Source organism: Mastomys coucha, unplaced genomic scaffold (genome assembly GCF_008632895.1).
Source record: "Mastomys coucha isolate ucsf_1 unplaced genomic scaffold, UCSF_Mcou_1 pScaffold13, whole genome shotgun sequence".
Lineage (NCBI taxonomy): Eukaryota > Metazoa > Chordata > Mammalia > Rodentia > Muridae > Mastomys > Mastomys coucha.
Genome location: NW_022196895.1, coordinates 64202317 through 64228381, shown reverse-complemented (window position 1 = coordinate 64228381; position 26065 = coordinate 64202317). Strand labels below are relative to the sequence as shown.

General features: G+C 40.9%; 1 protein-coding gene across 1 annotated transcript in view; it reads left to right on the top strand.

The window, feature by feature from the left end:
* Positions 1-24399, top strand: part of Fam210a (family with sequence similarity 210 member A) — a 42058-nt gene extending 17659 nt beyond the window's left edge. The window contains exons 2-4 of the mRNA XM_031365962.1: positions 4706-5218; positions 13883-13994; positions 18182-24399. Of these exons, the coding sequence (XP_031221822.1) occupies positions 4743-5218; positions 13883-13994; positions 18182-18415 (822 nt within the window). The 5' untranslated portion in view covers positions 4706-4742 and the 3' untranslated portion in view covers positions 18416-24399. The remainder of the gene's footprint in view (positions 1-4705; positions 5219-13882; positions 13995-18181) is intronic.
* The last annotated feature ends 1666 nt before the right edge of the window (positions 24400-26065 follow it).

Here is a 26065-nt window from a genome sequence, read left to right as displayed (position 1 = left end):
CCAGTTACATGGGAAATCATAAATCAAGACACTTTTCAAATACAGTGGTAGAAACATCCTGTAAATGAGGTATGACAAAGCAGGAAGTCTCTGTTATTGGCTTCAAATACTCTCTGAGGGCATTCTTAGCCTTTTGTTGTTTGGGTTTTTTGTTTGTTTGTTTTGTTTTCTTGGGTGTTTTGTTTTGTTTTGTTTTGTTTTGTTTTGTTTTGTAAGACAGGGTTTCTCTGTATAACCCTGGCTGGCCTCAAACTCAGAAATCCACCTGCCTCTGCCTCCCAAGTGCTGGGATTAAAGGCGTGTGCCCACCACTGCTTTGCCATTCTTAGCCTTTTGACTGGTTGGTACCTGATAGTTTTTAGGTGATAGGCATAGTTTATTAGGTCACATAGGTGGCCAAGGAATGATTAAGAAGACTAAAATTGGTTCAAAATAAATTGTCATTAAACTCTGGACCTGCAACTGTTACTGGTAAATCAGGGCTTCCTTCTCTTTACTATTGTGGAGTCCTTGAGGTTGTTAGTCTTGGTAAAAGAATTTAAGTGTAATTTTAAAACAGACTAAGAAAAGCTCAAGGACAATTTTATTAGTTAAAAGAAAACATACACACACAGACACACACACACACACACACACACACACACACATACCCCATGGGCTGGAGAAATGGCTCAGTAATTAAGAGCTCTTACTGCTCATACAAAGGACCTAGTGGAGGCCTCAGCACGTCTACTCGGAGACTTACTGCCTACAAGTCCTGTCCCAAGGGCTCTGGTGCCCTTTTCTGCTCTTTGCAGGCACCTACCCACATGGTATCATCATGCTTGCAGGGGCATGTGTATACACACACAAATAAATAAATAATATTTAAAAGGAAAACCTCATCCATTTGCCATCTGTAAATCTTGGTAGCTGCCCAGGGGAGGAAGGTAGAGAAGAGGAGGAAAATATGTACTGTGTGAGCAGTCCATGTAGTAGAGGAAGGTTTCAAAGGAAGAGTGGGAGAAGCCCAAACGAGAGAAGACTGGCATCTGAAAGAGAGACACACAGAAGAGAAGAAAGGAGGGCAGGTTTAGTAGACCTTGATGGGGTTCTGTAGCAAATGCACAGAGAGTAGGGATTCTGGGAAGGAAAAGTATTACCTACTGAAAGGATAATTATTCCTCCCATCTCTTTAACATGACTTAAAGAATATCAGACCTGAATGGTCCCTTGACTAGGTGATGTGGGGAGGGGTGAATTAATGAGAAAAACTAAGACCAGACACCTCTTAAATTTTAGGTCTTACATGGTCATCAAATGGCAAGCACATATCAAACCAAGAGAAAACAAAATTAGGGCATTGGGATGCCTATTTCTGAAGGGGATGCGCAAAGTCTATCAAGTTCTGTTTGACTACTAAAAGAAGTACCTACCCTTGTGTAAACATCATCGTAAAACTACAAAAGGTCACAGAATTTTATTGGGGAAAGGAACAGCAGACTCAAACATTAAAAAGCTATTTGTGTGCCTTATAAAACTTAATACACAACACCTAGGGCACAATTAAGGTTATAAGTCATTGTAGCACATGGCTATTTTGGATCAATGAACATATATACAACACAATTTCATTCCAGTAAGATACTGGAAAGCTAAATTCCCATAGCATCAAATAAATAATGTCCTTTTTAAAAACAGTATTTAGCTAACTTAGGAGGTATGGAAGAGTGCAGACTGTCAAACAATCAAGTATATCCAGTACTGTTGCTCTACTGGATAAAATTGAGTCCAAAAGAACTTAAAATAGCCAGAAACATGTTCCTCAGAAAAAGGGCTTACAAAGCAGGGATGTTGGCTTCAGGTCAGGGCTCCACATAGAGGGGATACACAAGATGGACATAGACTTGCCAGAATTAATTCCAAGGGCAGGACATACCATCACAACATCAGAATCAGATAACACCCCTACTGGGCATGAAAGCTGAAGGAAAAATGAAATTGAGAGTTGCAACCCCCAGACCCCATAATAGTATGCCCTGGGACATTGACCAACACCTCACTGTCTTCCAGTGTACTGACAGTGCTGCAGTAGTTCTTCCGGCCAGACAGTCTATAACTGAAAAACAAACCAAAATTTACAAATGCACACATTCAAGGTTTGCCACCGCGGTTCCACAAGTGAACCTAAAAATTAGTGCGAAATAAATGGCAAAGACTTTTGGCCATGCCAGTATTGAAAAGGATTACAAGAAACCTCAACTGAGTATAACACAGATAAAAGCACTAACAAGAACATAAACATAGAAGGCAAAATACCTGAATTGAGTTAATGACAGCATTACTACAAGCATATTTCTACCCATGACTTTTACAAAGAGAGAACAGGACACCGGTAATTCTCAAAGGAAGGGATAGGAAGTAAGAAGGAAAGGGAAGAATGGACAGTAAAGACCCACGTGGTAAAATACTCCACTTGAGCCACTGTGTACTTAAAGAACATTAGGCAGCCCTGGAGTATATAAGTAGAAAATGGCCTGGAGAGATAACTCAGTCACTAGAAGCGCTTGCCAGTCTTCCAAGTAGACACAAATTCCCAGCATTCATGTTGACTCCTGCTTCAGGAGATCTGACAGGTTTCTGGCTTCCACAGGTATCAGCACATACATACTGAAATACAAATAAGTCTTTAAGAAATTAAGTGGAAGATAGCTAGGAACCAGAAAGTCAGGTAGCCTGAGATATGAAGGACAGTACGGAGATATGAAGAACATAAACCTCCTGGAAAATTGCAAATTCAGAATTCTAACAAATATATCCAGGCCGGGTACTTCTAACTCCATTATGTAGATAGACGGCAGAACCAGTGCTCACAAAATCTGTAGTAACAGTGGGTGGCATTTATTCAGGATCAGGCTTAGCTTTAGCAAGAGCTAAAGCAGCAGCAGCCTTTACAGCTAGGGTATTAATGTTGTGGGACGCTGCCACAGTGCCCCTGGATGAAGGGAATGTATGGTGCAGTTTTCACTTACCATATACTTGGTATAGAGTTATCTGTAAGAAACTGGTACGGAGTGATGTTAATTATTAGAGAGGAAATAAGGTTGATCTTATGACCTGGAGAATTCATTAATAAAAGCTTTTATATGATGACAGATTTTGCTTTCTCTGTCAGCTGTCTACTCCAGATAATGAATCTGTAAAAGTAGGTGTCAGGAACTACTGGATTATTATTGAAATGTTATTGACTCTTAGTAGTAATGCCACTTAAAATATAAAATCATCTCTTTTCAAAACTCAGTAAGAAGTTGCTAGGATGAAGTAAGGACTATCTTAATAGCTCTTACAATTCCCTCTCCTACTGAGAAACACGCACTTAAAGAGGATAATCTGCCGGGCAGTGGTGGTGGCGCACGCCTTTAATCCCAGCACTTGGGAGGCAGAGGCAGGCGGATTTCTGAGTTCGAGGCCAGCCTGGTCTACAGAGTGAGTTCCAGGACAGCCAGGGCTACACAGAGAAACCTTGTCTCTGAAAAAAAAAAAAAAAAAAAAAAAGAGGATAATCTGCTCAAAAATACTATTAAGTTAAGGCCTTTCTTTTTCTGAAGTCTACATTCTTTTTTTTTATAAGCTAAATTCTGCTGTTCTTTTTTTAAAAAATAAAAAAAAGATTTATTTATTATTATGCATAAGTACACTGTAGCTGTCTTCAGACACTCCAGAAGAGGGTTTCAGATCTCATTATGGATGGTTGTAAGCCACCATGTGGTTGCTGGGATCCGAACTCAGGATCAGTGCTCTTAACTGCTGAGCCATTTCTCCAGCCCCTGAAGTCTACATTCTTTTAAAATTATATCTTACCTTTTAGTAGAGTGAAGGGAGGTTAGTTATCTTTGCATTATTGTATGTGTGTAAGCTGCAGGTGTAGGTGCTGGGAACAGAACTTAGTTCCTCTGGAGAAACAACAAGCACCTCTGTCTCCTGAGCCATCTCTGCAGTCCCTTGAGTTCCTTAGACAGGATCCCCCTTTGTATCTCATCCCGGGATCCTCCTGCTTCCCGGTACCTTGTCATTTCTGAATTCAACCCTAATTCCAAGGTAAATCATGAGACATCTTTTTTTTCCTTTCTCTTCTTTTAATATTGGGGGTGGGGAGAAGATAAATACCAGGCTGTTTTTGTCATCATCAATAACGTACATGATTTACAACTTCGTTATGACTTGTTTAAAGGTTGTTATAGAGTAGTTGGTACTGACCACAACTATTCAAACCTTACCACTTATGAAAGTGACTTATTCACAGAGCAGCGTTATATCAGGAGCAGCACAGGGTTCTGTAGTCATCATTTAACTTGTCGACTTGGGCTTTGAATCTGAGAGCAAAGTACATGGAGTTATGTCCCCAAAACATCTGTACTCAGATTTGTGTCCCATTCGTTCTTTGTATAGTAGAAGAGTTGTTACAAACATCGTGTTTGTAGTTATAAAAGTGCTTGTTAATGTTACCCTCTGAGATGTCTGCTTAGCAGACTGCTTATGTTTAAAGAACGTGTTTTATGAAATGTTAAAATCCCAGTGCCTTAAAACTATATACCTTACCATTTTCCTGCAGGTTAAGTACCAGTTTATCTGTCCTTTTATTTCTAATGGACAATAATTAACTTTTAAGTAGTTTGACTTAAAATGGAAGTCTGTGTATAATAGAATTTTTTTTTTCTAAATCTAGTCTCTGTGGAAGCTGAAACCCATCACTGTCCTTCAAAATGCAATGGAATGTACCACGGACTATGTCTCGGCTGGCATGCAGGACATTCTTGGAAGCACAGAAAGCCAGGCTCTTTGATCACTGTTGGAGCTTAAAAGGACCGTTACTTGTGCATAGAGGTGAATACAGAGTGGTTTGGACACCACACCTTCAGAAGCAGTGGCTACATTTATCTGCTGTTCAGTGCCTTGCAAAGCAAAGGAATCTGTTAGATGCTCAGCCACCCCAGCTGGGGGCCCTTCGCCAGGAACGATGGGAGCAGGATGTTTCATCCAAGAGGGTTTTATCTTCCAGTTCCACATCCCAGGAAACTCCTTCAGAAAAAAAGGAAGAAGCAGATCCTTTACAAGACAAATCCATTAGTCTATATCAACGATTTAAGAAAACATTTAGACAATATGGAAAAGTTTTAATTCCTGTGCATATAATAACTTCTGGTATTTGGTTTGGAACATTTTACTATGCAACTATAAAGTAAGTTTTTGCCTAGTTGACTATCTCCCACGTTTTATCACAATACTAATCTTGTTGTTTATACTGATAGCCTTAAATAGCTTTATTTTATTATCTGTACTTATATGTGTATGTGGGCAAGCATGTGGAGGTCAAAGGACCACTTGTAGGAGTCAGTTCTCTCCTTTTGCCTTGTATGCCCAGAGTTGAACTCATGTCACACTTGCAGACAACACCTTTACCCACCAAACCATCTCACTGCTCCTTAAGGGTTTTGTTGTTGTTGTTTTTTGGTTTTTTAAGATTTATTTTGTTTCTAATGTGCATGTGAATGAAAATGCCTACAGAGGCTAGAGGCATCCGATTCCCAGAGATGGGGCTGTAGGTGGTTGTAAGCTGCCTTATGTAGGTGTTGGGAACCAAACTCTGGTCCTGTACAAGAACAGCATACACTCTTAACCACTGATCTATCTACCCATATCCTCTTTCCTCCAGTGCCTTGATTGATAGAGGAAAACTACTTTTTATAACTGTTTTCACATTTTCTTGAGAATACCTAACATTTATTTATGCAGTTTTTAACTGCCATCTCATTTACTCCTCCACCAACCAAATACAGTAAATAGTGCAGTTCTTCCCGCTTGTGAATGTGGAAGTAGCTTGGGCAAAGGGAAATAAACTAATTCAGCTGGTAAGGAGTGGAGCCCACACTGAAATTGAGTAGGCTTGCCTGGTCTTTGAGCCATTTCCTGGTCTCATTGCTGACAGTGTTAGGAGAACTCAGAAGTAAGGTCATTGTTTTATTACATTTATTTGTTGTTGGCTAGATGTGTGAATGGCTGGGCCCATACATGTAGAGTTCAGAAGATAACTTGCAGGAGTCACTAATCTCCTTCCACCATGTGGGTCCTAGGAATGAACTTAGGTTTTCAAGCTTAGCAATAAGCACCTTTACTCATTGAGCCATCTGATCAGCCCCATGAGTTCTGTACTTACATTTCTATGCTGTTTCTCCATGTGAAAAGATACTCTTTGCTAGGGGTATGTTATTGGTGGAAAATTCACAGGCTATTTTTTTGTCAAAGCCTAGCTAACATGAACTCACCACAGGCTGAGACTGTGACTTGGATTCATGGCATGGTAAGGCATTTTATTTTAATCAGAAGTGAGACTGGCTAGCCTACCCTCAGGGTGTTCAGTATAAATTTTCTAAATGCATCTTTTGTGTCAGTTCCTGTCTTTTAAGGTAAGATGTGTTCATCACCCTGCTGGAAAGTAAGGAAACTGTCAGTTCTGCCTCATGGGCCACATGCCTGAGGAGTGACCTAAGCATGACAAGGCACTTGGTAACTCCTCTGATCAGTTTAGAGTAATGTTATACTTTACAAAGTCACTGATTTTAATATCTGGTTATGTTTAATGGCTTCGTGTTAACAAAATATAACAGTTGTGAATATGGAGTTTACCCCATGGCAGGAAAGCTGGTGAGCCTGCTGAATATAAAATAGGTACTAAGGTTGTTAGGGTCAAAGTTCTAAATACACCAAAAGACAGGTGATGATGGGAAGCAGAGAAGCTGTTTTTTTCAGTAGGACCAACATGTAGAAGAGGAACAGAGAGGTCTAGTTACCACCAACACACACAGAGGCCTGGGCCGTCTCTGTGGTACTGATGTGCGGTTTAGGTTTAAATTGAAGACAAGAGGAAAGCATAACTAAGCAGCAGTCGGTCGGAGTGTGGGCTCAGCATGGACCACGCTGTGTGGCCACATCTGTCCTTCAGCTGGGCCTTTGGCTGACCTTGCGGCGCTAGCGTCTTCTTTTAGCCAATGACTGGCAATTTCAGTCTGTAGGGATCGCTGTCTCACCAGGCTGATAGCTGAGTGCCGGAGCACAATTATCTTCCTGAGGGTGTCAACCCTCCTGCAGGGATGGCTGTAGCCAGTCTCAAGGTGGAGGAAGTGATGTGCTTGCTATTCCTGGGGTGTAGAGGGTTTGGATGTTCTTCACTGCAATTCTAGAAGAACAGGTTTTCTTTATGTAATTGATGCTATTCTGTTTGTTTCTTTGCATCATAGTCTGTTAAAGACATTTTCTATACATGTTTAATATTTGTAGAAGTTCTCAGAACTGCACTATTTTTGACAGAAGGTATTTGGTTCCTAAGGCCATGTAGTCCTGTTATCTGATGTGGTTTTTGGTTTTTTTGGGTTTGGTTTGGTTTGGTTTGGTTTGGTTTGATTTGGTTTTTTTGTTTGTTTGGTTGTTTTTTGTTTGGTTGGTTGTTTGGTTTTTTTTTTGACATTCAGTATTGTTAAGATTATGTTTTCTTCCAATTTCTGGTCTTAGGGGAAATCTTACATCTTTATGATGTTCCTGTTTGGCCTGTTAAATGAACTGCCTCCTTTTACTTCTTGCTTTCTTTGATAAACAAATTATGTTATTAGAAAAGGCAGACCCAAAATAATTTGGAGATAGTTGTATTTCAGATTTCTTTAGTTTACCTAAGGGTGATTTTGTCACCCTTGTAAAAACACATGTCTTAGCCTTATCTTAACTCTTTTTCTGTAAGACGCTGGGTCAAGATATAGATGTGAGATTGCCTGATTTAAAATCATACACCTTGGGCATAACAACTTGCTCTGAGTCTGTTGGTGAACATGGGACTTTGCCAGCCAGAACTACCACCTACTTACTGCCTGTCCTAATGGGTGCAGATATACACGATGCAAAAGTTCACTTATATCAGTGGTAGACTTAATCACAAGTAATACTTAGAAAATACTGTTATGTGCAGAAGAAAAAAATTTGGCACATGTTCCAATGGGAATGGTTTACTGTCCAGTTGAAGTTATATGTGTTAAACTCCAGTTTTTTCATCCTGCTAACAAAAACATTGTAGTTTGGTAGTGGTAATCTGTTAAACCACACTGAGCTCCTGGTTGGTGACCACACTTCTCACCACCCACTAGAGTTCTCTGGATCCCCAAAGGGAAAGACAGAAATGCAGGCATTAAATTTAATATATCCTAACAGCACAAAAGCTGGGCTTCTCCCTAATTCCACATGCCTAAACCAGTTTCTCCTCCAAAAATCCCGAGCTAATATTTATTAAGTCTTGTATTTCATCTCTGCTACTCCAGACCCAATTGGGAGAGTGGGCCTGGGTCCGGTTCCCTGGCTCTTACATGGCTAGATGATTTCTCTCTGCAGCTCTTAAGTCTGATCTCTCTGCTTCCCTATCATGGCAATTCTGCTCTTTCTTCTACCTTATGCCCTTTGTCCAGAAAATCTAAAAGTCCCACCTCCATCTCCCTGCCCAACCATTGGCTGTTAGTAACTTTATTGACCAATTATAAACCAATTGGGGACAGGAACCCTCAGCATCTGAACATATAGATTCCCATGTGATTTGGGGAGCTAAATTAAGACAGCATTAGAACCAATCCCTAACATCTCACCCTTTATGTCCAATAAAAAAGGCTCTTCTCTCAGATATAAATTGAGCACAACCATCACAATTATGTAAATTGCAAAGTATGATATACAGATAACATCTAGTCTATCATATTTGTCAGTTAAAGTATTCTACCATTTATCCTAACTTAAAGAGTTTACAAGTCTATACCTGAATTATGTTTTGATTTTAACTTACATTACCATCTGAAAACCATCCTTTCAAATCTGTATCATCTTCCTCAATATTAAACAACTTAGGTTTGATTATGAGACTATAACTAGTCTTCAACCCCATCAGAAATCCAAGAATGAGTTAAATATTGCCTCAATATAGAGGAAGCACAAAGACATAGCTTCCAAAACTTAAACAAATTGTAGAGACAGCTGACTGCCTGGACAGTTGCTATTCCTCAAACTGTTGGAATGTCTGTCTTCAGCTTTCTGGTCCAGAACCATCTGACAGACCTTGAGTGAGGCACGAACTATAAAAGACTAGCTTACTTTGTCTTAGCAAAGCCAAGCTGTTGACTATCCTACATTGTGTGTCCTTTCTTGGACAGTATTTTATCTGTACATGAATTAGGGCAACTTTGGTCCAGTGGACTTGCCATAACTGGAGCAACTCTATAGGGAGGTTTTGATGCTCAGTTTCTCCTTTAACTGTGAAGGCGGTACTGTCAGAAGCAGACATGTCTCTAGTCAAAATTTCTAATAATAATGAAATGATTAAATGTCATATTCTGTAGATTTCTGATATTTTTAAAGACTATCAGTTTATATAAAGTATAATTGAACTGTTAAACCTTGACTGCTCTTAGCTATTTCTATTTAAATAGTGTAGAAAGCACCTTAATATAATTAGATCAGAATCTAATATAACCATGAGTTTTACTATCTGGTCTTTAACTTGCCTTATTTAAACATCCTAAACCGTTTGTAATAGCAGCCATTAGAAGGACTGAATCTAATAAGCCTTGTATTCTTAAATGAGTTGCACAGGCACAATGCCTATCTAAGCATAGCAATGTTAATTTCAATTTTTGTATATATTATAGATCTATACAAATGAAAACCTTAAATCTATACCAATATATAAATTCTGCACCAATGTAAGAAATTATCACTTTAATTTTGGATCAGTTATAAAGATTTTTATCAACATAAGATTATGGCTACATAATGTTTTGCTTAAGAATAAATTTAGTAATCTATTCTATTTTCTCCCTGTTCAAAATTATGAGCATTTCTAAATTATCCCATAAAATGACAGCCTATCTATAACTTATAAAATAACCATAACCAGACACCCAAACCCAAGGGATCGGGATGATGACTCTCCACAACTTTGTCTTGTTGAATAGGGGCAACAAAAAATGTTTAAAGGGGTGGGGATGGATAGGAAAATTAGAAAATTTGGGTTGACTTAAAGCTAGTTTTAGTATGTGTTATCTAGACTCTGTGTTTAGAAGGCTCAGGGTTTGATTGAGGTTTTGGGATCTGTCTGAAAGGATAGATGAACCAAGTCTGTGAGAAACCAGCAGCAAATTCTGAAGCTGTTCTGGAAGCAAGTCTCTGAGCAGCATTGGGAACAAGGGCTGGAACAGCAGGTCATTTCAGTGTCCTTATGGGTGAATCTTGTCGGGCTCTAAGTTCTGTAGTATATGGATCTTACAACCAAAATCTTAGTACTATTAAGACACGTGTGTGGATTGCACAGGGTGCACAGATCAGTTAAGGATGAAATTTTGTTCCTCAATTGAGCAGGTAAAAGAAAGCTCTCCTTTTATGAGTGAATTTGATCAATAACCAAATGTAATAAGTCTTTATTCATGCCATGTGAAGGATGACAAGATCAAGTTTAAGGATTTTGTAACCAGCAAGATTTATTGGCTGATTTTAGCTGAAGTTTTGGCTAGAGACATTTTTATGTCTAAGCCAGTTATAAGGCTGTTATCATATTGAGGAATCAGCAAATCAAGTTACCTATCCTGTTTGACTTTTTTCTAATTTTTCTTTTCTGTAGTCAAGATCTTTAGGGGGTCTTCCCCTGTCATATCTGATCCATATCACTTTAGAAGGGGTCCATAACCTTTTCTTTCTTGTCAAAACAAAAACAGAGCCTCTCTCCCAAAATAGCATGTCCTTGGTCCAGTAACCCAAATCATTAAAGGCACAGATGGAATTAATTTAATAGCTTGACCTCTCTTTCAGAGAATTTTTAATATCATAACCACCAGACTTATAAACACACACATCTTGATAATTAAAACAATTCAAAGCAGTTAAAGCAATTTAAATAAATTTATTATCTATTGAGACAGTGTTCTTTTACTATCCTCTGTCTTATTACACAATTAATTTTTAATAGTGAGATCAAGGCCTAAGTTTTTACTATCTGTCTGAGATAATGTTAGGTTCCCTATCCCCTGCTTGTGACCTATAATTTAAGATCAAAGTCTCTATTATTTATCTGTGTATATTTAATTCTCCCTCTGTGGGGCTTAATATCTTGTGGGTATATATACATCCCTTTCTCTTTATATAACTTGAGTTAACATAAGTTTCTTCTGTCTGAGATAAGGTTTTTCCACTTATCCCCTGCTCTTTGACCTACAATTTAAGATCAAAAGCCTTAATTATTTACTCACCTGCATATACTTCAATTAAATTCTCTTCTACTTACTGAATAAGCCTAATTCTAGGCTAAAGTTGTCATACCAGGCTAAGCAATCCCAGAAATCCTGTGTAGACCATGTTCAGAGATCCCGAGTATTGTCTTGGCAAGACTTTTTCAATTTTCTTTTGTTGCATTTTTCTCATTCATTCTGTTCTATTGAAATTAATATGTCTGTGCCTTTGATTCCTACATTTGCTATCAAAGGCCTAGATTTCTTTTTTTGTTTGTTTGTTTTTTGGGGGTGGGGGTTGTTTTAAGATTTATTTATTTATTTCATGTATGTGAGTACACTGTCACTATCTTCAGACACAGCAGAAGAGGGTATCGGATCCCCATTACAGATGGTTGTGAGCCACCATGTGGTTGTTGGGAATTGAACTCAGGATCTCTGAAGAGCAGTCAGTGCTCTTAACTGCTGAGCCATCTCTCCAGCCCTGGTCTTGATTTCTTTATTCCATGTATACTTAAAAACATTTAAACAATTATCACTATACTTCTTTCTATCCTTAAAAACAAGTCAAACTTGATTTATCTCTATTCTTTATTTATCTGGTCGTGGGAGGCCGGCAGCTTTTATGGTTTGTGTCTGCCTGACTTTTGAGCAGCCTGTATCTTTGCACAACAGGGGCATGGCTCACTGAGAAGCCAGTTCTCCCCGCCTCCTAATCTTACATCATAGCATGTGTATATTCCATTGGGGAATCTCCAATTTTTAAAAGTGAGCTCTTGCCCCACATTGGGTGCCATCTGTACTGCTAATCTGTTAAACCACACTGCAAGCCCAGTGGGTGATTGTGCTTCTTGCCATCCACCAGAGTTCTCTGCATCCCTGAAATGAAAGACATAAATGCAGGCATTAAATGTCCTAACACCACAACAGCTGGGCTTCTACTTAATTCCACTTTCCCCTTCAATAATCCTGAGTTAACATTTGTTAAATCTGTATTTCATCTCTGCTACCCCAGATGCAATCAAGGGAGTGGCCCTTTGTGCCACTTGCATGCCTGGATAATTTCTCTCTGCATCTCTCTGCTTCCCAATCATGGTGATTCTGCTCCTTCTTCCACCTTATGTCCCTTGTTCAGAAAATCTAAAAGTCTCACCTTCGTCTCCCTGCCCAACCATTGGCTGCTAGTAATTTTATTGACCAATCAAAAACCGGTTGGAGACAGGAACCCTCAGCGTCAGGACACACAGATTCCCGTTGTGATTTTGGGAGCTGAATTAAGCCAAAACATTAGAACCAATCCCCAACATAGTTCTTTTCATTTTGTCCTAACTGGAACACACTCTTTCCTTGTTGGTTGCCTACTTCCTATTACAGTGAGAAAATACTGTTTCTGAAAGGAAGGACATTGGCATCGATGTTGTATTACCTATCTGTTTGTCTCGGGTACTCCTCCAACCTGAAAGCAAAATGCCATTGTATATTTAACTAAGTGGCTCAGCCTGTGGAGCTTCCCTGAGGGAGAATATTCAACATGAATTTCCTCATGAGAAAAAAATCCCAATCTCAAATTGAGTCCCTTCTCTCCTGGACATCTAAAATACCCATGTCTGCCTTCTTCACCATCCAAGGTTCTGAAAGGCATCTCTGAAGAGGAAGAGACTAGAAAGGAAAGGAAATGGTGGTGGTCTGAGGCAGTTCTTTCAATTATAGATTTTACAGTAATACACTGTTTTGTATTAAATTCCTAGATGTGATAATTGTAAGTTTGTGTGGATGATCCCTTGTCCTGCTTCAGATTATCTAGAGTTATAATCAGGAGAGATTAGGATGGCAGGGCATAACAAAAAGAGGAAACTAAAATTACACAAGTCAGGATTTACCAGCTTGGGCGCTTTCTCTGCCTACTCTTCCTCTGAGAATCTGTTGCAGTTTGTTGTAAATTACTCCTTACTTCCTTGTAATCTGACAATAAGCATAAAGGCATACTTTCAGAATATGTTCAACTCACAGAATCACCGTTTTTTTTTGCATAATATCGTAGAAATTATATTAATGAAAAGGTAAAATTTAACATCCTGAAACGTGAGTTAGAGTATTCTAAGAAAAATGGTGTTTGGGTGAGGGAAATGAAGCTGGGGCAAACAGTTCTGACCCTGCTCCCCTGTTGACATACAGCCAGTGCTTTAACTCAGATATGCATGTGCAGGCTCTAGGTAGACCAACTGGACCACAGGAGAGAGAGGCGGCAGAACTGCCTGAGCACATGCAGGGCACGAAAGGTGGACGCCTTCTGCAGAACCCGCACTAGGCTTTGGGTTTGGTTTGGGTTTTTGTTTTGTTGTAGTGGTGGTAGTGGTAATTTGGTTTGTTTAGTTTTGCTGTTTTGTTTTTTTTTTTGTTTGTTTGTTTGTTTGTTTGTTTGTTTTGAGCTATGTAGCCCAGGCTGGACTCCCATTCCTGAGCCCTCAGCCTTAGGCTCCTGAGCAAATAAAATTTAATACACATTATCCTAATTTGTAGTTTATGTTTTTAGATAATCTTCTGAAAATAGTGTCCTTAAAGGTTGGCTTAGTCATGACTTAATTGTGTTTCCTTTGCAGAGGAGTGAACGTCATCCCCTTCCTAGAGGTCATCGGGTTACCTGACAGTGTAGTAGACATCCTGAAAAATTCCCAAAGTGGGAATGCGCTGACAGCCTACGCCATGTTCAAGGTGGGTTCCGCATGTGCCTCAGACTGCACGCTCTCTGGGAAACTCAGCCAGCTCGGACTCGGTTTTCCTTTCTTTAACCGTTTCAGTATCCTGTTGTCACCTGTTGTGTTTCTAAGGAACAGCAAGTACAAAAATAAAACTGTAGCTTTAGGAAGCAGCCCCTTGAAAACAGGTAAGTCGTCATTTGCCAGAACTTGTTACTGAAATGTAACATTTATGTTGCTATGATAGTGTGTCCTGTCCCAGTAAGTGGGGTTCTGAAGGCTTCCTGCAGCTGTCTTGTGTGCAACACTTTAGACTTAGTTCCCAGGGGTTCTCGTTTTGCACCGCCCTGTAGCTTCTCAGGATGTAGACACTATTGTGTTCATATAGTTTCTATACCTGAATGTCTTTATCGTAGAAGGGAAATCTCATTGTAAATCATTGGATTTAGCTATATTAAATAAAAGATTTCTGTGGTATCTATTTCTAAATGAACATTTTGGGAAAGTAGGTATTATGTTGCATAAAAGCATATAGAATAATGATGTAATAGTCATTCAGGTATGTTATTCAGATGTGATTTTTTTTCTGTCATCTTTACTAGAATCATCTGAAATCTCAGGCAGTTTTCCTCAATACTTAATTGCTCTATTTTTCTCACATTAGAGTATATTAAATTTATAGTGATTTATAGCTACAGTAGATTAAATTTAACCATAATATATCAAGGTATATGATGGTGGTTTCTGTCATTTTTCTGACTCCTTGCCCATTTGCTAATAACTCTTATATTAGCTATTTGCAGTGTGTTTTCTCTAAGTGCTTATGAACGTGCAGGAATTCAGGGGCCTGTGTTTGTGGTTTTGCTCCCTTTGGTGTACTTTTGGATGCTTCAGGATTCAGCTGTTTTGGAAAGTTACAAATCCTGTGGATCCCACCCCCTTGTGTCCCTCTGTGGGATGAGAAATGGGTGTGGTCCTGTGTTTTCTGTAACCCACAGTACCTTAAGTAGGACAGCAGAGATACCTTTTCTTTCTTAAGCTCCAAGAGTACTGGGCAGCTAGCTGGGTACATATCAGAGCCCCCAGTGCCCTTTACCATGCACCTGTAGTTTACTGAAATGTATCCAGCTCTGACTCCATGCCAGGTGCTATACCCGGGACCAGGAGGAATTCACCAAGTACAGAAAACATTGTTGGCCGGGTATGCTGTAGCCTCTTAGTTCTAGTACTTGGGAAACAGGAAACAGTTCTCTGAGTTCAAGGACAGCCTGGTCTACTTGATGAGTTCTTCATACCAGCGTTTAACATGACAATAAAACCCTTTCTCACAAAAATGAAAGACCGCAAGGGAAGAAAATAAAACACTACCAAGAACCCCCCACATAAAGCATGTATCCTCGGGAGTAAGAGTGGGAGGGCCGACATTCGGCCGGTGGTTGGGGGAGACGTACCTTCCACCTTAGACCATGGCCAAGTTCATCCGTAACCTCTCGAAGAAGGCACCATCTATGGTGGCCGCTACCATGACTTATTTGAAGCCTCGATTGGCCACATTTTGGCACTATACCAAGGTTGAGCTTGTCCCACCGTTACTTACTCGAAGCCTTGACTGGCCACATTTTGGCACTACACCAAGGTTGAGCTCGTCCCACCATGACTTACTCGAAGCCTTGACTGGCCACATTTTGGCACTACACCAAGGTTGAGCTTGTCCCACCGTTACTTACTCGAAGCCTTGACTGGCCACATTTTGGCACTATACCAAGGTTGAGCTCGTCCCACCGTGACTTACTCGAAGCTTTGGCCACATTTTGGCACTACACCAAGGTTGAGCTTGTACAGCTATTCAGAGTGTGAAAAAGTAATTCAAAGTGCTAAAACTGGTAGCTTCACACACTTACGGTTAAGGGAGCTGTGCTGAGTGGCTTGGTGGCCGCTGAAGTGTGGATGCTGTGGTTTTATATCGGAGAGATCATAGGCAAATGTGGCATTGATGACTATGATGTTTGAAGACCAGTCTTTAACTTCCGATTTGAATTCTTATTTGAATGTTCTTGGACCATGTGTAACAGGACTGCTATCTGAATAAAATGCTAAGTGTTAGGGGAAAAAAAAAAGAGTGGGAGGGCCATGGACAATTGGAGAGACAGAAATGGAGGGGTTAAAAATGTAGACACACAAACATACACATAGAATGTATGTATATTTAAATGTTACTAAATGTTAAGAGAGAACATAGTTAAGAGTGCTTGATGCTCTTGCAGAGGAACAGCAGTTCAATTCCCAGCATTCAGTTGTTGGCTCACAACCATTTGTAACTGATCCTGGCGGGTCCAATGCTACCTTTGACCTCTGTCAGCACCAGGCTCTCAGGCAGTGCACATGCATATGTGCAGGTAAAAGACTCATGCACATAAAATCAATATTTTAAAATATTCTCAAAAGAAAAGCCATGTAAAGAGGTGTTTTGGTGTGTGTTGGTTTGGGTTTTTTGTTTGTTTTCTGTCCCTCCTGTCCCTTTCCCTTCACCCTACCCCCTCCTCTTCTCCCCAAGACTGCAAATTTAGATGGGAGGTGCTTTAAGCAGTTAGCAGACTGATCTGGTAACTCTTTCAGGGGGTGGGGGAAGGGAGCAGGGGAGGCTGTGTTCCCAGCAGAGGAAACCTTGAGGGCTGCAGTGCTAGATGCTAAAGGGCTAGCTGTGGCTAGAATGAGCAAGAGTTAGAACGCTACAGGGCTTGAGAAGCTAGTGAGCGACTCGAACCACGTGACCTCTGTTTCAGCAAAATCACCACAGCTGCTATGTGGAGAACCTTTCACATTAGGCCTGAGTAAAACAAAAGCCTCTAAGAAGGCTGTTTGTCACAGAAGCCTAGGTCTTCACACGCTCCATACCCTAGTGCTGTTAGGAGAGGCAGAAGAGAGGATCGTGGATATGTTTTCAAGAAATAATGATATGCAATCTTAATGATGTGCATGCAAATTATGTTAAAGAAACGCATTAAGCACTATTCATTTTGGCCTGAGCAGCTAGAAGAACAAAGTTCCCATTCCTGGTGCTGAGTTAAATTTTGGAAGAAGCAGGACTGACTGGGACAACTGAGGTCAGTGATTTGCGCATATTAAGTTTTAAAGTGGATTCAGATATGCAAGTGCAAGTGAGGTAGGTAATAGGTATACATTATCAAAATTCAGGAAAAGAGTTCAATATGGAGATTTAAGTGAAGAGTTCTTAATATATAAATGACACTAAAGCATGACCTGGGAAGGCCAACATGGGAGTGGGACAGTAGAGAAAAGAGCCTACAGACCTTGTTGAATAGCTGGAGTGAAGTGGCCAGTGAGCCTGAGAAGCCAGCTGGGGCATGGTCCAGCACAAAGTACACAAGAGTCAGGCCAAGGGGGCCATCTTAGAGTGGGCCCAGGCTGTTCCCTGGGTAATGGTGCGTGTAGTTTCAAAGAAGCCATTAAAACTTGTAAGAGCAGGTTGTGGGAATAGAGGAGTGATTGTGAGAGAGATTGAGGGAGCATGGTTGGTGCTTTCCAAGTGCTGCTGTGTATTGTGCCTGCTTGAGCTCCTGGTACTGTGTATTTCTGCAAAGCTCTTCCACTGCCTCAAGTCTCTTGATTCTTTGTCCTTTTCTGATCAAAACCTAGAAGGCCTGACTGTAGGGAGCTGTGGGCTCCCGCCTCTAGTGTGGGATGGGAACATACATGCAGGGAGAGTTAAAGGAAGATGACTTGCCAGTTGAGCAAAAACAGAGCCAGCAAAGAAGTATGTGGCTCGTGCTCTTGCTCAGCCCCCTCCCACTGCTTGAATCTCAGCTGTGTTTTAGCTCCAGATGTACAGCACATGGCAGAGGCCTTAGGGCACACACAGGTGCGCCTGTATCACTGGCAGCAGACTCACGTCTTCTTTCTGCCATGTGGACAGACCTGGCCCATGCTCATTAACATTCAGTAAGGGTGCCAGTGCGGCTGTCTGTGATAACCCCTGAAATGTTAAGTGGCACCATCTGAAGACAGCCATTTTAGATGTCTGTGGAAGAGTGTTCCTTCTTAGAAAGACAGACAGTATGGGGTGATACACTTACCTCAGACAATAGTCTAGGCTGTTTATTACCAAAAATTTAAATTTCAACTGAATTTTGTTTAGTCCTAATCAGATGTTGATCCACCTGTTTGCTTTTCTTTCCCTTTAAGATCGCAACGCCTGCTCGTTACACTGTGACCCTGGGAGGAACATCCTTTACCGTGAAGTATTTGCGAAGTCATGGCTACATGTCAACCCCACCGCCTGTCAAGGAGTATTTACAGGGCAGAATGGAGGAGACTAAGGAGCTCATCACAGAGAAAATGGAGGAGACAAAGGACAGACTCACTGAAAAGTTACAAGAAACCAAAGAAAAAGTTTCGTTTAAGAAAAAAGTGGAATAAGGGTGCCTTATTACAGAAATTCCCACACTTTAACCCTCTGTAGACTCTGGGCAAAGAACATGTTTCTGATTTTTTTTTTTTTTTGGTGGGTTTCTTGCCTAAATGTATTCATTCTCTGAGGGTTAAAGAACAAAAATAGTTTTTTTTTTTTTTAGTTAAATAACAATAGGGGGGAAATCAATGTTTTTCAAAATGAAGAAATTAATCCAGCACACGTCTTATATTAGTTGCAGCAATAAGCAGTAGATTATGTCCTAGAAATCAGAGTTCTCCTTGCTTCGTTTCTTTGACCCCTGCAGTAAGGGTGTACTGGGCAGTCCCACTCCTAGAGGAGAAGTCATTAAGTACCCAGTGCTGTGGGAGTGAACTTCCATCATTCAAACTCTGGATGGAGAGACCAGAGACCCTCCCTACCACTTACCATGTAGACCTTATTTCCAGAAGGTCGTGTAAAGAATCAGTCTTACATTTACAAATAAGATACATTGGCTATGTAATGACATGGATCTTTTAAAATGGTTTTTAACTAGAGCTTGTCAACTTCCCATTTTTTTAAAGCTTGGTGGATGTCACACAGATGTTCTTGTGTCTTCTCCAACTAACGTCTGGAGAAAATGGAGGGTTATACTCTCTGTTATTGCCATCACATACATCAGCAAATCAGGCTCACTGTTTTTAACTACATCAAGCTTTGAAAGACCACTGCAGATTTTGGTAGGAGCAGAAGTCTGTAAGCGAGTGTGGATGAGATGGACACTCGTGGGTGGTACTTGTAGACAGCAGGCGGGCAGAGCACTGTGTGGTTCATTGGTTTCCAAGACCTCTCCTGCTGTCACTTCAACTCCTTTGGGATTTCGGTCTTTCATCCCTGGTCCAAACAAAAGAGGCCTGTCTGTCATGGGTACCATTAGTGTTGTGGCCTAGGTTTCTCATTGGAAGTGGAAATTACTGCTTAAATGTTCTGCTTGACTTTTTAATAGTGAAAAGCTCACTGCTTGTCATTCAGCGGCTGTCAGACAAGTCCCATGACTGTAGCGTGTCTTTCTGTGTGTGTGTGTCTGTCCTTCAGGTCTAACCCTTGATTTGACACTGGGGCAAGAAGTGCCTCTTTAGAGAGCATTGGCTTTGACTTAGCATCAGGAGAAATGTCAGAGCCCTTGTCACATTGCTATCCCATTCAGTCCCTGCTTCATGTCAGAGTTTACGTCAAATGCTTAGTTTAGCCAGATTTAGGAAATGAAGGAGTAACTTCACACTTGAGGCACTCAGTCATTATATTGAAACACCATTTAAGTATAAAAACGCTGTGGTTGAAGTCTTTCTGGGTTGGAAGAATTACAGAGGAGAATTTGTCCTGTTCTCTGTTCTTTTGTTTGTTGGCAGCATGATTTCTGAGGCAGAGTTCACTGAGCGCACTGCTACAAACTGACAGCACACTTTCAAATACAGTATAAATATGGCACCACATCACAGCATGCTTACTAAATAGGAAGGAACTAAATGCTGGTGCGTTCACATTTTCCTCCCTTTTAAGAGTGCTAGACTAATGTGGTGTTGCATAGAATTCTTTCTCCTAAAATCTTTTATCTGTCGTAGTGCATAATTGAAGAGCTCTTAAGACATTGCTCATCATGAGACTGCAGCTTTCTTCTCCTGAGTCAGTATCTTCAGCCTAGTCCATCCAGTTTTATGTCTGGGTTGTGTGAACCCACTTAGAGCAGATGAGGAAATACTTGTGTGTGCTTTTAAATCCAATGAAAATATTTCTAGAGATCCGAGAAGTTACATTGTTGCAGTTTGGCACCAGTTAATGTCATAAAAATGCTGTTGCCAGTCAGTGTATTATCTTGAAGGCAAGAAACAGCTTATAGGCCACCCTGTAATGTGTTGATAGCAGACAGCAGTAACGTATCAACTTAAATTATCAAAATATATGTGTAGATTTTTATATATGCTGAACTACATTTTATTTAAAGTGGATCTTGCATTTCTCTGAGCTGCAAGGGAGCCCAGACAGCTCCATGCCTGGTAACCACGTCCATCCTTTTGAAAGATACACTCGTGTCATAAATGGAGCTGGGACTGAGATGTACTGTTTAAATATGAACAAAAAGCATTTGCCTAGCAAAATTAAGTTCAAATGAAGGCTTAGTCTATTGAAGAATAAAGCGTAAAACCAGCCTTTTAGAATATCACATCATTATTGAGAGCCTTTTGTGCAAAGTGGAGTGCTGTTCAATCTCACCAAAGGGGAAAAATGTATGTTGAAATTAGCTGGTACCCACAGTGGAATAATAAAACTAAGCCTTCCAATATATTCCCCTGAGTTTTCCATTGTAAGTCTGCCTCCATCTTCTTTACAGGGGAACGAGCTTGTTTCTGTGGTCTTTGACCATGGCTCTAGGAATTTTAAACATGTTTATACTTTGGGCAGGAGAGGTGTTTGAAGAAAAGAAAACCGTGTTTTAGACACAGTGAGCTTCTTTTACTGTTCTCTGCACCGTGTGCAAGCTTCAGGATTTCATGATGGCTTCGGATAGAAAACAAACTATTACATATTATAATGGCAGCAAGGGGCTAGAGTGACTTCACAAATCAGAGGGAAGTGGGAGCTCACCTTTTCTAGTTCTTTTCGAAACAGAGAAGATTTTTGCAGTATACACACACATTTTTCAATTACTAAAAGACTCCTAAATAAAAGTTGTTACAGATTTAAAAGAATACTTTTCCTGGTAGCTACAGTTCATTTGCTAGTATATTGCTTCAGATTTTCAAAACTTGAGTTTGCATACAAGCAAAAATAGGGTAAATTTAAATGGTCAAAAGTTCTCCCTGACCTATTTAAGTGCCCTTCCTGCACGCCATTTAGTTGTTGACATCAAGAACTCGCTGTTTAGTTGACATAAGCAGGGACATGCAGGCCTTGGCCTCATGCCTGATTAGCACAGGAGCATGTGGGGAGGGATGTGTGGGTCTCTGAATTGGGAATTTGCAGAACAAGGGCAGGGGAAGCAGTGAGAAAGGTGTCACTTATGCTTCAAATAGTAACTGCTTGGTCTCCATTGGTCCCTGTGTATGGTATTTGCCAATTATGAATTGAGTCGGGTATCCATTAAAAAAGAGAAAGGGAAGGAAGGAAAGAAAATTCATATACCCAAAGGACAGCAAAGTCTGGACCTCATGTCTTTCCTGATGATTGGAATGGTCCCAGGACACTTCTTTCCCACAGTCCCTCTTTCACCATGAACTTTGGCATGGCCTTTTAAAGAGACTGTTCTCTTACACTCTGAGCTTCTCACAGGTAAATGCTGAGTGAGGCTCACTGAGTTGATTTTCCCTCTTGAGGTTTTTTTTTTTTTTCCTTTCCCTTTGTGATGTCTGTGTCCTTTGGTAGTTCTATCCAGTCAAAACACGTTCCTATCTCCTGTGTCTCCAGGGTTGAGCTTTGAAAATTAAGCTGTATTCTTCCCTATACATCACTGATAGTCACTAACAGTAATTACAGATCCTGAGTATCCTGTGGCAGTTATTTGGTTATTTTTGATAAGAATGATCCTCTTAGCAGGAAGAATGCACCCTGATTGTAGAACCCTTAAGGGCAGAGTGGGACATGGCTTATTCTGAGGATTTGCGTGAATGGTCTTGAAAAGAAATAGATATCAATCTCAGAATTGGCTTCTTAGGAATGAGCTGTGGGGAAGTACATCATGGCTGTTTTCTCTGGGAAGGCAGTCTAAAGAACAGACCTCGGGAGATGAGCATATGGCTCACTACCACAGTGTCGCCTCCTTCTTCCTCTTGGCCACCTCCCTTTGTCCAGTCTTTTCTGTCTTGAATTTTGCCCAATTTAAATGTTAGTTCCCTGTCAGTCCCTGAACTGAGGAGGACACGTGCAGGGAGTGTGACAGTGAAAGTCTGCTTGGCAGGGCTGTAAAGCTCAACTCTGGTCAAGTGTGCAAACTCTCACGGAGCGTCCTTTCAAGGGCCTGAGGCTTCCAGCTGCAATTTCTAGAGCAACGACACTGAAACCTGACTTCCTTTCTAACAAGTTGAAATCTCTCCCCTTTTTAACCCATACATATAGTAAAAGGCACTTTTTGTCATATCTGACAATTCCATAAAGATGCTACACAAAACAGCAGCATCTCTGTATCATCCTTTTCCAATTAAATGTTTATTCTTCATCCTGGATTTGATTTTAGGAAGGGTAACAACATGTTTTATGAACACAGGTTAGCTCTTGCCTTGTTTGCAACTCTGTGAGTACTAGATTGAAGATCCTATGACAAGTGTGTTTTTATTCATTTGAATTCATATTTCCTTAGGCCTCTTACTATGGTGGCCAGCTTGTCTCACAGTTGCTTTGCTTCTCTCACACAAAGGGTGCTGGCTGCCCTTATGTGCTTTGTATGCTGGCAATGGCAGTGTAGAGTCATAGGACTCTGTTACCTGGGACCTCAGTCAGCATGTGCATTCTGTTTCCTTGGAGAAGCAGAGGCACATTATTGTAGACACACAGCTTGTGCCCTATACCTCTTTTGACCAGTAACAAATAGGTGTGCATTAGACCAAAGTAAAAAAAAAAATATTGTCAGGTTGGCAAGATGGCTCAGCAGGTAAGAGCACTGACTGCTCTACCAAAGGTCCTGAGTTCAAATCCCACATGGTGGCTCACAACCACCCATAATGAGATCCAGCACCTTCTTCTAGTGCTGTCTGAACACAGTTACAGTGTACTTATAATAATTATAATAATGTATTATAATAATAAATAAATCTTTTTTTAAAAGGCCCTGCTTAAAAAAAAAGTGGGGAAGGAGGGGAGAAAATATTGTCAAACAAATATGTCCACAAACACTGATGCAGTACTTGTTGAAAGAGCAAGCACCTTCGTAGCTTATACTTTAGGGAGGAGGCGTTTTAGATTGTCACCCTTTACTTCTGTTCGTACCCCGATAACTCCAGCGCCAGGCTGTAGAATTTGACTGAGTAGGTCATGTTAGGACACCGAAGCCATGTTTTAGTTGAAGAAAAAAAAACCACCAAGACCTGGGTCTGAAGTTCAGCCAGTCACTTCTCATGTGGTCCTTTGCCCTTGTGGCAGGGACAATAGCGGTCGGGCCAGTTGAGGACGTTTGTCGGTGATACATTAGTAACCTGGCTCAGAGGTTGATCCCCTTCATCGTTCCTTCATCTTTTGGAGCTGAACTTCAGACCTACCTTTCTTTAGACTCTACTCACTCTGCTTATCTTACTTTTAGAGTAGCCTGGAAGGGGGACAGTTAAAAGATCCCAGGACTTTGCTTTAGCTTCATTTTCCCTTTCATGTAGAGGTATAATAGGGTCGGGGTGAGAGGCTAAAGGTCCAGTCTCACACTGTCCCCTGTCGCCATCCAGTGAGGCTGGCCTTAGCAAAGCACTCGAATTGCAGTTTTCACGCACTTAACACAACCCATACATGAGACTCTATGTTCTCTTCCAGTCATAAAAACACCTTTTTGCCTTTTCCTGAATCCACATTCGAGAGCAGTGAAGGAGGAAAACAGCAATCAAGTCTAGAATTTATTCATATAAGCAAACATTTCACATGTCATGAAACGTTTGGCCTCAAGAAATTCTCAGTGTCTCCTTGATTCAAAATGAGTCCACCTTTTTCTTCCTGCCAATGTGTAATACTAGACAGTGGCCATGGTGTCTGAGGCTGTGTCCGTAGCATGTTGAAGCCAGCTGAGGCTTATTTTCCACTTAATTGCTGCCGATGGCTAGAACATCGGAAGCCATTGGAAACTGGTATTTATGGGAAATTTTGGTGTGGTGAAGTTCAAGATATCCTCAGGAAATACTAGGTTTCACCAAAAGAGAGTGCTTTCCCTCTGTTGAGTCCCATGAAAAGGAAGTTGAAAGCCTGTGATACATTTATTAAGAGGGCAGATTTCCTGTGAAGTATTCCCAGTCCCATAAAAGGAAAACAGAACTGTGTGCAGCAAAAGCATGTGTATTCTTCACTGCCTCGGCAGATGTGTGCCTTGTGTACAGGGGACAGCAACAACACGTCCTGCACCCAGAAGACAGTGTGTGGCTAATGTGCCTATTCCCTCAGGTTGGATAGCAAGAATGATGGGACTTCATTGGCTAGCAGTTGTCACTTCATGTGGACAGTGAGGATATGGTGGGCTGCTGCCTCTTCCTTAAGTGGCCCCTTGTCTTTAGCTCTGCTTGACTGAAACAATTGTACATGCTTTGTAAATGAAAGTTTGGGACTACCTCCAGCCTGGGATATTCGTTATCTGAGGTGAGCTCTTGAACCATCTAAAGCCTGCAGAGCCCACGGTCTGAGCTGCTCTTTGCTGTATATAGGAAGTATTTACGAAACCAAGCCACCTCAGAACCCCATGCCAGAGATGCTATGGCAAATAGCATGTCCCAACTCACCCTCAGGACAGTGTGAGATTCTCAGCACATGGGGACCAACTTGGGCTGGTGGTCGCTGGAAGAGTGGGGTGGCATGGTTGTGCTTGGGTTTCCAGCCACACTTCCTGTCTGTTCAGGTGATTGTTTTACAACTGAAGAAATGCTAAGTGAGAACACTTATCTGACAGGTTAAATTTATAGGAGCCACTGAACATAACTGCTGTGGCGTTGAAGGATTTTAAGGGAATTCTCAAGGCCTTTGGGGTGTGTTGTGTAGTTATCACTGGTGCGGTCATATTATCAGGACCAGCTTTTACTCTTACCTTTTTTTGGAAGTAAGTAAAACAGAGCAAATGAAATTTGCATTCTTGAGGCAAAAGTTAAAAGTCTTGACAAAAATACAGCATTGAAACTGAATTTCCAAATACAAGGGCTTTACTTTAGGGACTGATGTTTCAAAGGGTGTGTTTTAATTAGAATCTATGTAAGCCAAACAGATAAGACATTATAATGAGGAAAATGTAATGTGTCTTAAATAATGTAATTTAAGTAATGGGTTCTTATAAACTGTTAATGCAAGTATTACCACCGAGAGACAGAACTACTGTTTTCAAAGGCCAGTGTGAGCTGCTGTCTGAAAGGGCTTTATTTTCGGCATCAGGTCTTACCAGAGGTCTTCAGAGCTGTCTAGGTCCTCAGCCAGGGGACCTGGGCAGAAGATAGTCCCACAAGGCACTCTCCGTTGTGCACTGGAGTCCCAGCCTCCTGCTCTGGGGCTTAGCCTTCCTTTTGTGTCAAAACCTATTACTCATCAGTGCCTCCTGACATTCTCCTGCTTTTCCTGAAACAACTGAGAACCTGGGTTGGATTTTTTTTTTTCCTTTGAGAGGAACTCAAATCTGCCAGTACTAAAGTGATCAGTACCGGTGGTAGAGGGAAGGGAGAGCCTGAGACTTGTCATCCCTTGCTCACGCCAGTGTGAGCTCTGGGAGATCTGGAGACAGTGTCTCCAATGAGCTGCTGAATTGAGAAATTCTTGAATGACCAGTGGTTTTACTGGTGACTAAGGGCGAGGAGAGACCCTACATTTGCTTGTTAAGTTTTATAAACCTCTCACCAAAATAACCTCACTCTGAATCTAAGAAGATGTTAGGACTAGTATTTGGGCCCAACCACTATTCCAGTAAGGCCTTGGGATTTTGTTTGTTCATTACAAATTTACAGAAATGGAAAAGGCAT